The sequence below is a fragment of the Aythya fuligula genome, chromosome 1 (genome assembly GCF_009819795.1).
Source record: "Aythya fuligula isolate bAytFul2 chromosome 1, bAytFul2.pri, whole genome shotgun sequence".
In the NCBI taxonomy this organism is placed as follows: domain Eukaryota; kingdom Metazoa; phylum Chordata; class Aves; order Anseriformes; family Anatidae; genus Aythya; species Aythya fuligula.
The window spans coordinates 45,336,049-45,348,784 of NC_045559.1; the positions used below are offsets into that span (position 1 = coordinate 45,336,049).

A 12,736-nucleotide genomic window follows, 5' to 3' on the forward strand; every position below is an offset into this window, starting at 1 on the left:
TACTCTCCGTGTTTAGTTACATTTGTAGGGAATATAAATCATCCACAGATTCAAATGAATGTACAAGTGTACTTCCACTCATGGTATTCAATTGTGCTTCAACAAAACAGCAAAATGAGTATTAGAAATGTTCTCATCTTGTGTGCATCACAGTGGCTGTATACGGTACATAAGAACAATAATAATGAAATATAACAAAGCACATCATAGACTAGACAAGATCGCTTTCACTTGATTTAATGAGGCAATAATAATAAGATAAGACAATTTAAATCATATATTACTAAAATTCTCCATTCTGAAATGAATATTAATGCCACAATGGGTCTCTGAGTTGCAGCTAACTGTTTATGATGACACAGCATGCTCCACTGGTTGATTCTAAAACTTGTAGGAAAATGCTAAAGCCACTTTATATTGTAAACCATATACCTATAGCAAAATAAAATTACTTTCAGACACAGAAATTCTGTTAGATGTTAGAAATTCTTAGATGGTACAGTGCTTCATTTGTAGCAACAGTGAGACTGTGGCATAGATGAAGAAAAAGTCATAGATCCAGAACTGAAGACTTTACTTGTGTAAGCCCATTTGCCTAAATGAAGATTGTTGGGGTTGACATCAGGAACTCTATCATTATAATACTAGAAAAATATATTTAAATTACTTCACAATAATGAATCGAATGAGAAACCTAATCCCAGCATTAATGATGCGATATTATTAATCCTTTCATAAGGATTAATAATATCGCATCACTAATGATGATTTTGTATTCAAAATTATTTCATGCTGGCACAAAATCTTTGGAGGGGGACAAATCTCACAAGTATGCATTTTATCTCCTTATCCATACCCTGTGGACTATCCATATAAAGCAGTCTGATGATTAATTTAAAGGAACTGTTGAAGCAATACTGTGCCATCTTTGTTATATGTTCCTCTTCCTGTTGTTGAGTGACTATTAGTAATTAATTAGAGTCTCATGTCATAAATCCTTTTTTCCCTCCACTTTGATCTTTTAGCATGAGCTTGCAGTTTGACATGGGTTAAGCAGCTCAAATACCAACCAACAAGAATCCTAAAAAGGCAAAACAGGGTCCCTCAGGGCAGACTCTTACACTGCTAGAGCCCCAGCAACCACATATATATCACTGTGGATCCACCGTTTGATATGACCTTGTCCTTTCTCTATTCAGTTGAGAAAGTGAGGGCACTCATTGCTCCCACAGTCATAGGCTTCCACCAGGCAGGACCTTTATCAGGGCTGCTCATTTCCTACCAGGCACAGGAGCTTCTCCCAAACAGATCCAGTGGCAGAGTGAAGACCTAGTGTCACTTCTCTCAGTGCCACTGTTAGATATCTTCCATACTGATAGAAGGGAATAACCACTCCTTGTGTCTGGCCACAATGCCAATTTTACACAATTGACTAAGAAAATACATATGGATACCAGATGATTTGGGGCAGCTAGGCAGAAGGGGAGATGGGAGTAGCTGCTATATAAACCTTACAATTTCAAGTACTATGACAAATCTTGAAAATTTCCATTTTCATAATGGTAAGAAGTCTGTTCTTCCATATCTTGAGTTATTTGCTTTTGTTTTCTCCATTCCCTTCTCTGTACTTCACTGTTTTGATTGGTAGCACCATACATTTTCTTTGGACTTACAAAAGTTTCATTGTTCATCTCAGTTTCTTCAGCCAGTTCATCTTGATCAATTATGCCACATTTCTCTTCATTGAGATTTTCAGGGTCAGCCCATTCCTGCTTCTCCCCAGAAGCAAAGATAGCATAGAATATCACTCCACTGTAATGCACCAAGGCTGCAATCAGAAAGACGTTTTGCCATTCTTCACGCGTCTGAAAGAACAGTGCAGGTCTCATTAAGTTTGCAGTAAAAAGAAATATTAATGTGTGAATTAGACCATGAATTAGCACATACTGAACAATGACTGTGATCATTGTTTGATTCCCGATGTTACAAATAGAAAAAAAACATGGGGTGTATTGTGAAGATTTTTTATTTCATAATAATGGCTAATACAATAGCAAAATGTTGGGTTCTGTTATTTTGGTTTTTGTTTGCATACTTTTTACTACAGTGAAAGTTCTCTCTGCAATGTGAAACATTCATGGAGTTGGAAAAGCTGAGCTCTTACTAACAACTGAGTTAATCTTAATCACAAATCAGTGATTGCTTAGGAACCCTACCAGAGTTGCATTGCAGAGGAGTTTCCCAAGTCAGCCCCGTAATCATTTCCTAGTAGAATAGATACATTGCAGAGACTCAGCCTGAGGTGGTATAAAATAATATCTCCCTACACAGATAGTTAGTTTTTAATAGCTGAGAATCTGGCCCCTGTACTGTTGTAGAAGTGGACTTTTAAAATAAACAAACAACAACAGAAAGAAGCTGCAGAGATTGATGATGAAATGGAGTTCCCAGGAAGCTTTGAAATGTCTTAACTTTTGCTGTATAATGTAATCCTTCCTAGAAGACATGGAGAATTGTTACCTTATGTTTTGTCATTGCACCAACAATGAGTGGGCACACCATGCCTGACAGTGTCCCCACACCATTGGAGATCCCCATCAGAATGCTGGCGTAACGTGGGGCTATGTCCAAGTGATTCACGTTGAATCCTACAACATGTAAGAGAAATAGTCAACTTTGTGCAACCAAGCCAGCAGGGTTTTCTCCAGCCATGCTGGCTGAACAAGCCTGAAACAAGTAGGAAAACACATATAAGAAGGGTAGTATTTTCTTAATGATAAAGATGGAAGATATGTTGTAACTCTTTAACCTTTTTCAAACACCCTTTTTTCTTCACCTATGGGGACCATGTTGTGTAGAAAATATAGCTTGTTCTTGCTTCTTGGTAGTGGGAAGTCCCATTTCATACTGAAACAATGCACTCAGCAAACATTTTCAATTAGGGAGTGAAGGTCTGATGTTTGTTTGTCTGATGTTTTTAAAAAGTTTTTATTTATGTAGTAGTGTTTTTAAACATATTTTCCTATTCCTTAAAGAATATTTTAACAACATACTGAAACAAACAAACAAAAGGCCAACAACAAAATCAGGATATAAAACAGTAAGAAAATTAATTACCCTAACTATAGCGTATCTTCTGGGTAAATATTTCATTAAGAAATAAAAACAAAGAGTGAAAATCAGCTCAGATAATAATTGTGCTTTAGGTAATGAAAATTAGTCATATGAACCATGGATGATCACAGGAAAGGGTGATGAATTCCAGATTCGTGTGATTAAGTACAGTAAAAAGCTGCATGCTGGGAAAATTCTACAATAAAAACTGATTGATAGAAATGGCCTGCCAAGCATAAACCTCATAACTGAGTAGCACAACTATTTCCCATTTGTGTAAGCTAAGACTGAAGACCAGCAGTTATTTTGCTGGTCAGTTTTGTTCAGTAGGTCCATCTCCTTGTCATTTTCAAGCTGGTGGGCTTCCATTTTCATAAGAGTTATGTTATTTTTAATTCAAAGTCAGTCTGAGACTGGCAAGCCCCATGCAACTGGCAGAAACAGCTGTTCTAGAGAAGGGGTGGTTATAGGACACAACAGAGATGGAACAGGCCTAGAAAGAACAAACTGGCAGCTACAGTTGGCCATGGGGTTGCAACCAATACCCTTTGAGTAACTATTAATTCCAGAGTAATTCTTTCTCCCTCTTGTAAAAGATACCCTTTATGGAAGGATAAGAGGTGTCCAACACCATAAATAGGCATTAGAAACCAAACAGCACAAAGCTGTTGTAAAATGGAGACAATATAGAGCAGGTTCTTTCAAAGATTCATGTTCTACATGCAACATGTTTCATAGATACAGAAATAAATTATTCCTGATCTAGGAAATAGTAGGGAATACGCCATAAACAGCCATGCTAAGAGGAAACAAAATAATAGAAATTATGATAGTGACAACAGTAACATCACTTTTATTATTAATAATAAAATCAATAGTAAGATTATTCTTACCTGAAATTGCAAAGCCACTGAAACCTACTGCTAACACCAGAAAGGAAATAGCCACACCTTTTGTATGAGAATAACCAACCACCAAAAGCAAGGTTGCTTCCATTCCAAAGCCTTCAAATTAAACACATGGGGATAAATTACATTCTAATTGCTATTAGTCACAGAGATACCATTAAGGTCTAGCCAAAATAGTAGCTTAATATGACTCAAAGTTATGTCATATCTTAAAGCTATTCTTGAACATACTTGTCAGCCTTGTGGATTCGCAGGAACATTTAAATATTTATTGTGGAGAATATACTTGCAGGACATTTTAATTTTTTTTTGTTGTTGTTGTTCAGAATATACTTTTTACTCCCTGTTGTTGTATAAATGACCCAAGGAACAGGGGAATTTAATTCATCGAGCAGTAGAGAGAAACGATGAAAAAGTGATTCTGTGAAAAGCACTGTAAAATTCACAGAATAAAACACATAACAGGGTATGGAGAAAAATACATTTTTCCTTCAATTTCTTATGGCTGTAGTGATGTGACAAGTTCTTGGCAGATGGAACAAAGGAGTATTTTTCAGATAAGCGTTTCATCAAGACAATAGGACATGCCTGGGTGTCACAGGCAACTTCTAGTCTTTGGCATTACTGGAAATTATCATTTTCTAATATGTATTATGATCCTTCTGTTTATTTTTTTGAATGATGCTGAAAGTACTCCCTGAAAATACAATGAATAATGAGAAAATGAGAATCCTTTGTGAAGATATATTGCCAAACTGTGTGGCATCTCTAACTGCAGGCATCTCTATTTCAGGCAGCCTGTGCCATCCATAAATAATGTAAGCCAGGATCTGGCAGAGGAGCATAACTCCACAGGCTATCTGGCTTCAAATTTTTGCTCTAATTTAGTATATCCCAGTTACATGCAGATGTCATTGATATTTCAGTTCTAGTGACTAATCTAGAAATAAATTATTTTGTGCTGAGTAAAAATGAGTCAGTCCATCCCCCACTTTTCTTTTACATGACATCTCCAGCCTAAATTTGTCAGTGGACTCTGCTGGAAGTAGCACACAGGAACACAGCCAGTTAATGCAAAGCTGTATCCACTGGGAAGGGGTCTCTCCAGCACCACAGGACATGGCTAGCTTAGTCGATACAAATTTGCAGAATGAGACCTATGTTATCAGAATCTCATCTGAGTGAGTCCTTATTGCCTTTCTAATTATTAACAATGCATATTGCCTCCTCCCTTTTTAAAAGGATGTGCCTGATGAGTAAGGATTTACAGCATGAGGACATCTAACATCAGCTCTCCATTAAATGTTTCAGATTAATCAACTGCAAAAGTAAACTAGAATTTTTTCTCTAATTACAATAAAATGTGGACCAAACTATGATATCTGCATCAGGTGAAGCACACAACTGTAATATTGTATTTTCAGAATCCAGCAGTACCTCCACAATTCATGACCTTCCTTACAGTGGTAGTGGTTAAAATCTTCCTGCTCCGTAAGAAGTCAGCTAGCTGCCCTCCAATGGGTACAATGATTGTCATGACCATGTGGGGAACTGCAGACAAAAGGCCAACCTGCAATTAGACAAATGAGTGCTTAGTGCTCATATACTTCCTCAGGATTTAGGAGGAAAAGATCAAGAACTGTTTCTCTTTTCTTCACGTTTTTCTCCCCTCCCTTAGACACATTTTTAGCATGCATCTTTGTGTGGATTATGGACCCTTCCTCCAACAGGACCTGCAAACAAAACCTGGGTGAACTTAGGCTACCTTTATCCCAGCTTTAAGGGTTTCTAGGAGCTTGAGAGACTCCATCATGCTCCCATCCAGGCAGTACCAGCTTTTCTCCCAGGTATTTTCCAGCTCTGAGTCCTTGTGCCTATGCAAGGGGCACAAGGAAAGGACCCAAGCTATAATAAAAAGAAAGAAGAGAACTCTGTCTAAAAAGTCTGGAGCTGGTGCTCCAAAGTAGTTTTTCCTCTTTCCAACGACCAGCAAAAGAGCACAAGTCTGGTTTAATTTAGCTAGTTAGATGCTCAAAGCAGGGTGGTGTGAATGTCTCCTCATGGCCCAGGAGGAGAAGCCAGAGCACAAGTGAGAATCTCACCTTAGAAATATCCCTGCTTTCCAGTGATTGCAGTAAAGACTTGCATAGAGAACTGTTAACATTTTCTTTTGTAGATACCAGAAAACCTTTCCATATGTGTTCTATGTTAGACTGTTCTGCCTCAGTTTTGAACTGCTTTTATATATTTTTATTATTCATGTTCTTAAAGAACACCTTTCTGCATAACAAATCTCTCTCTGTTAGCTGTCACTATTTTAATGAAGGTAGCACCTGCACATTGTGTAGGCAACAAATGAATATTCAACATAAAACACAAAAATATTAAATAATTTTACAAATAATTAAGCATACTTTTGAATTCATGCATGTTCTTCTACTCTTGTGAGATTAGGGCCTATTGTTGTTCATCTTCTCTCATTTTCTAGCAAAGGATTCTTACTTTTACTGTTAGCTCTGGTACTTATCCCATATACATCAAAAGACGTTGTTTTGCGAAAATTTAGTGGCCAGCATGTCATCATCTAGAGGTTTTTCTTTGAAGAAGTAATTTAGTGGGAAGTTTGAGTTTGTTTTCTAGGATGTATAGCCTCCTTATACTGACACTGAGTCAGTTTTACATTAGTTTTTAATTAGTGAACACTAGCATTTATGAAAGGGAATTCAGAATAAACAAACCCATTTTGTCTCAGTAGCCCTTTTCTTCATACTAGTGTTGCACCTGGCCATTCAGAGCATCATTGCTCTGAATAAATAATTTATTGTTATATCGAACCAATATAGTGCTATATTGAAATAATTTATAACACAGTCAGTAGGTTTTTTTTAAAGGAAAGTTGGAAAAACTTTTCTGGAACAATCATTTTTCATTCCTTATTCAAGCTCTGAAGAGGTAGTATAGGAACACTGTCTTTAATGAAGTGGCAGGCAATATCAATCCATGCAGAATTTGACCCCTGATTGTCAATGAAATGTAATCAAAAACAAAGAAAAGGAAGATAAAAGTTGCCTGGCAAGTAACACTAAACAAAATGTGCATTTCTCTTTACTTACCTGGTGTTTTTCATGATGCGTTTCTTTTTTATCAATGAAAGTAACTTTCCAGTTCTTTCTTTTTGCTAAGAATTTGATGCTAACAAGATTTCATATCTATCAGGTCAGTAAAAGTATGCCATCCCAGCTACTAGGAATAATCTACTGAAATTGCTCAAGAGGGATCTGGAGATCTTCAGCACTCTGCATCTCCTGAGGTGGGGTCTAAAGGTCACTGATTCATCTCAGATGTTTACCTTGCTTATTGCAAATCCAAAGACTTCTTCAAAGTAAGCAGGCTGACTTATAAGGAGCAAATAGAAGGTCCAGCTTCTGCAAAAGTTTGCCACAATGATTGCATAAACTGGCATTGAAGTGAAAAATCTTTTCCAGGGAGTACTAAATTTCTAGGAAAAACAAAACAACGACAACAACAACAAAGGCATTTTTGAGTAGGCAGAAGGCAGAATGAAGAGATGAGTATCTTTTATTATCAGGACTATCCATTATATTTCATCCAATTTACAATGTAAGTGGATAAAAGGATATGTCCTGAATTAGTGGCAAAAGAGAGGCAGAGAAACTTTCTTGGAATAGATAAGATTTTTAGGATGACTACTTTACTATTATTGTTGTTTGCTGAAATTACAAATGATCTTCTGAAATCCTGTTGCTGGGATAACAGGATCAATCAGAGTCAACGTAAACTAGAGAAAATATTGTGCTGTTCCCAACATTTTGACATAATGAGGTTTCAGCAAAGGAATTATGAAAAAAGTTTAGCTTTTCCAAGCTAAAAAAAAACAACTGGCAGTGCAGCAGCAGGCAACTTCAACCTAATTCATTTCATTCAGCAAAAAAAATCTGTGGCAGGGAATTTAATTTATATAACTTCTTTTTGGTGTTTCCACTTTCTATTTATGCTTCAGTGTTCCATACAGCAGGAAAATAAATAATAAAATAAAATAAAATAAAATAAAATAAAATAAAAAAAATAAAATAAAATAAAATAAAATAAAATAAAATAAAATAAAATAAAATAAAATAAAATAAAATAAAACAAACACTTCAGATCCCTATCCACTTGAAATAGAATTGAAACCATAAGGTAAACCAAGTAACTGTGGCAATATACATTAGTATTCACCTTTCATTAAAATTGTAGTGTTCTACAAGCAACAGTATGCCTGCAGGCATGTGTGAACACATGATGGTGCTACTAGTGTCCTCTGCAGTAAAACCACTGTACAGCAAGAGCAAAAGCATGACTGGAAACAAGTGTGTGTGTCTCCGAACAAGGCCTGAGTAACTTCAGCCAATTTTCAGGAGCATGCCCAAAAGGAGTCTGATACTTTATACTTTCACCAAGGTTGTTATCCAAAACATGTACAGGAAAGAGTTTGGAGTTATTTTTTTTTTCATAATGTTCAAGACTAAAAGCCAAGAAGGAAAAATGTATCAAGAAATATCTTTGGCTTTCACATCTAGCAAAAAAAGTGTAACCTAAACAAATGGAGAGAAGTGTGATAGGAAAATAGGATTTTGCTTTTAAGTTGGCAGGATCTTCCAGGATCTTCTTGGAGAGAGAAGTCTTAAAATAATGCACTGAGGTACTGTGAGAGAGAGCAGGGCAGAAATCCTCGCCTGAGCTCTCAGAATTTCGGTCATCCTTGGCAGAAACCCAAAAGGCAGCTGGATATTTCCATAAAGTTTTTTTTGTTTGTTTGTTTTTATCAAACTCAAGATCAGGAGATCAGAGTGTGTTGTTCCCTGCTCTCCCCACTCATTTCCCCTCCCCAGAGTGGGGGTGCTCTATAAGTCAAGAGACGAAACAACACAACATGTTTTGCCTGTTGCTGAACTTGTCCAGCTGCATGAGCTTGATCCTGCAAATTTCATAAGATGAAAAGCCTCTAAACATCAACACAAATAGCTTTGCTGTTCTTATGAAGCTGACGGTATCCATCCCATTATATGCTAACATTGTGCAAAGTGCTCATAAATTATAACCAGCCACTAAAAAGATTTTTTTTTTTTTTTTTTTTTTTTTTTTTTACTTACGTTTGCACTAGCTAGGCTAGCTCCTTCTCCAATACTTGTTTCTATATATATTCTTTCTTCACTGGTTATTGTTGGATGTGCAGCAGGGCTCTCATAGGCATGAAGCAGCCAAAACAAGTACCAAACTATCCCAAACATTCCTGGAGAGGCAGGAAAAGCAAAGCTTGGTTTTAAAAACCAATAAAGCCATACTTCAATATCTATACGTATTGAAGTTTGTTTCAAGAGCCAATTAAACCAAGTCTGCATAGAAAATATGCTCAGAGAAGGAAGAAAAAATGATTCCCAACTCTGTATATTGTATGCCTGTTTGCAAAGCATTTGAGTATTCTGTCACTCGTATGACATGGCACATGTGGAACAGAGAAAAGGCAGAAGCAAAGTTTCATGTGGGACCAGGAGAAGGAAAAAAACAGACTCATTTTAACATGGTCACACTCTGTGTACAAGGACTTCACAATCAGATTTCAATGGCAAATCTTATGGTGCATTCTGCACCATAAGTTTTCTCTGTCAGAAGACAGAGAAAACCCGACTCAGCCACATGGGGCAGATTTCTCAGAGCAGAAGGTTTCAGAGGCATTAGGCTCCCCACTGGCAGCACATGCTGCCCCATGCGCTGTAGTGTGTGCTCTGGGACATGTAACACTTGAGTGTTTGTGCTATGGAGCAACCTGCACAACTGCATCCAGTCCTGTCACTGGGTGACCATGGGCTGCAGTTTGGCCTTTAGAATTTTAAAACACAATACAACAGATTATAAAACAAAAGTTTTAAAAGCTGCAGTAAGTCGAGAATGAAGTGGAAGACCCATTTGTAACCACTCCCCAGAACGACTTTGATTCACACCTGTTACACAGACTTAAAACTGCTGGCAGTACCAGTCTAGGAGCAGAGATCCTTTATGTTAAGCAACTCACCATAAATATAAAAGACTGATGACCATCCTATATATTGTACTAGCACACCTGCCAATGGCATGGCGACCACTGCACCTGCATAAGACCCTGGGGAGAAAAAGAGTGAAGAAAACATGTCAGCAATGATAGATGAGCCCAGTCTTCACTATAGTCAGTATAGGCAGGTGCACACAGAGGCAGAACTGGAGGGATGCGTCTGTTTGAGCAGCATTTTGTGAACATACATGCTAGGATATGTCATAGAAATGGGAAATTTTGCTTGGGATGGTGAGAAAGACACCCTCAGTGGGGTGGGATCATTTTGCAGCTAGAAGGGCTGTGCCCTTGAAGTGGGTAAATGGGATTCACAAAGCTGACACAATCAGCATACAACCATTCAGGTATAAGTTTTGTGAGCTGAAGAGGGAAGTCCCTCCTAATCCTGAGGCATAGAAGATAAAGTCCAGAGAAGCCAGAGGCCCAAGTTTCAAAAGTCGTCTTGGTGTCCAGAAATCCTGATGGCTGCAGAGATGCTGAGAAGCTTGTATTGTGGCTCTAGCCCCTCCACCCAACAAGCACCATGAGTGGCGGGAGCATTCAGACCAACCCTGAGTCTGTTTAACCATGTTTAGTTCATGTAGGCAGCATGGACAAACAGCTAGAATATATAGCCAAATATTGTCAGGAGAAAAAAAAAAGAAAAAAAAAAAAAAAGAAAAAAAAAAGAAAAAAAAGTGGGCTGTGCCAAGCTTTTCAGATTGGGAAATATGTAAAACTGGTGAAACATATTGCTGAGTGACTTGCAGAAAGTGCTGAGTATTTAAATGCTTGGCAAGGAATTTCCATGAAGATCCAATGTGAATTTATGTAATCTGGATATTTGATTTCAGTTCAAAGCAATGTCAGTGGCTTCACATATGAGATGTATTGCTTTGAATTATTCCAGAGAATCAGATAGTTGTGTTTTTGACATTATTACATGCTTTGTTAATGAACACCTTTAACCTAAAACTGCTGGCAAATGCAGAGGAACACCTCACTCTGTTCTTCAGCAAATACTTCTCTGCAATCAGAAGTGACCCTTCTCCTTTGTCTCTGTGTAAGTCAGTGTTCTTGCAGCAGTAGCAAAGCCCCAGGCAAGAAAATAGATAATCAGGGAATGTGTTCCTAATTTTTTCATTGTTCCTCTTCACCTTTCAAGTGTAAGAATTGGTGCTCTGTAGCAACTAAAATGGGTACTGGGCTACAAAGAGGATCTTTCTCTACCCAGTGCTAGGAATTCACCATTGAGGGTGGCGGGTTTTTTTTGGTCTGTTCTTATGCAGTAATTTGAAACCCCTAAATAATCGCTATATCCTGGAGTTATTTGTAGAAAAATAAAATTCCCACAGTATTAAAGAAGGCTTTTTTTCACATTTTACTCTTCTTTTTATCATTCCACGTGTATTTTAATGCTGTATTTTCCCAAGTCTTCCAGTTCCACTGCTAATGGACAGTTGCAGTTTTTCCTGCGACTCTTTCATTTTCTATTGAATATTATCTCTAACAGACATTTATCTACAGGTGGCTTTACCCTACCACCTACATTTGTTTTTATTGTTTTCTATTCCTCCATTCTGACCTGCTCACTCTTCAAAATCTCACTGTTTCTGTTTTTTCTTTAGTATTATTAGGTACCGGCTCACCTGTCCAATTTCACTTTTACAAATGGGAAAGGACACCAAATACAGATGATAAGTGTTTCTTAGAGGATAAGAAATGACAGACTGAATTAATGAGTAGTGCCTTTTCTGACACTCCCAACACAGCTCATCTGCAATTGAAGCAGAAACATTTCAGCTCTGTACTACACATGTCTGGACCTTTTAGGGTGAGAGTGGAAGGAGTACATTTTATTTATGCTTTATCTTCCTCCCATGTAGCCATCTACACAAATCTAGCCTGGAGTCAATGAGGAGTCAATGAATACTAGCATTCACAGTTTTCCCTGGAATTAGCAGCTAGGCAGGCTCACCAAAAGAAGAAATAAAAGGGCCAGAAAGGTGTGAGAGTCACAGTCATTTTTCCTAGCAAGACAATGTGGTGGTGCAGAGTGTCCTGCAGCATCTCTATTCAAAAATTTCTACCCAGGGAATGGAATTAAATGAGAAAAATAAAACTACTTTTTGTAGTGTGGCTGAGACCAAAAAGAGAGTATCCTTGAAGAACAAGGTGTAAACCTCAGTATTTTTCCTGCTCCCTGTTCCATAACAAGGTTTAAGGCTCTTGCCAGAGGCTAGAAAGATTCCAAATGGAATGAAAGAATTTGATTTCTCCCATCTGTCCACTGGGTTCCTCTCCCCAGAGTCTTCTGAAACTTTCCACCAGCCATCTTCTAGAAAGTTGACTGTCAACATTAGAAAGGGATGCAGTAAGCAGAGCAAAGTACAAGCCTGACCAAGTCCTCAAGTCCTTTAAAATAATCAAGTGCATACTTGATTAGAAGAGTCAATTCAATACATATAACAAATAGAATCCCTGAAGATGAGCAAATGAAAAAGAAAAAAAAAAGTGTAATTTCTCTCATCTGACATTTCTAGACTTGTTTTACTTTACCATTGGAGTCATTTTGAGGAGGATTGTTTTTAAATAATAAAGGGGGGGTCATTAAAAAAAAAATGTT

At 37.5% G+C, this 12,736-nt stretch overlaps 1 protein-coding gene across 2 annotated transcripts in view; it reads right to left on the bottom strand.

Moving 5' to 3' along the window:
* Nucleotides 1-240: 240 nt before the first annotated feature.
* SLC17A8 (solute carrier family 17 member 8) overlaps nt 241-12,736 on the bottom strand; it is a 30,323-nt gene continuing 17,827 nt past the window's right edge. For both annotated transcript variants that reach the window (XM_032208139.1, XM_032208138.1), the window contains 7 exons: nt 10,096-10,182; nt 9,176-9,315; nt 7,372-7,521; nt 5,460-5,592; nt 4,008-4,118; nt 2,521-2,648; nt 241-1,865 (listed from right to left, as the gene is read on the bottom strand). In XM_032208139.1, coding sequence (XP_032064030.1) covers nt 1,527-1,865; nt 2,521-2,648; nt 4,008-4,118; nt 5,460-5,592; nt 7,372-7,521; nt 9,176-9,315; nt 10,096-10,182 — 1,088 coding nt within the window. In that variant the 3' untranslated portion in view covers nt 241-1,526. The remainder of the gene's footprint in view (nt 1,866-2,520; nt 2,649-4,007; nt 4,119-5,459; nt 5,593-7,371; nt 7,522-9,175; nt 9,316-10,095; nt 10,183-12,736) is intronic.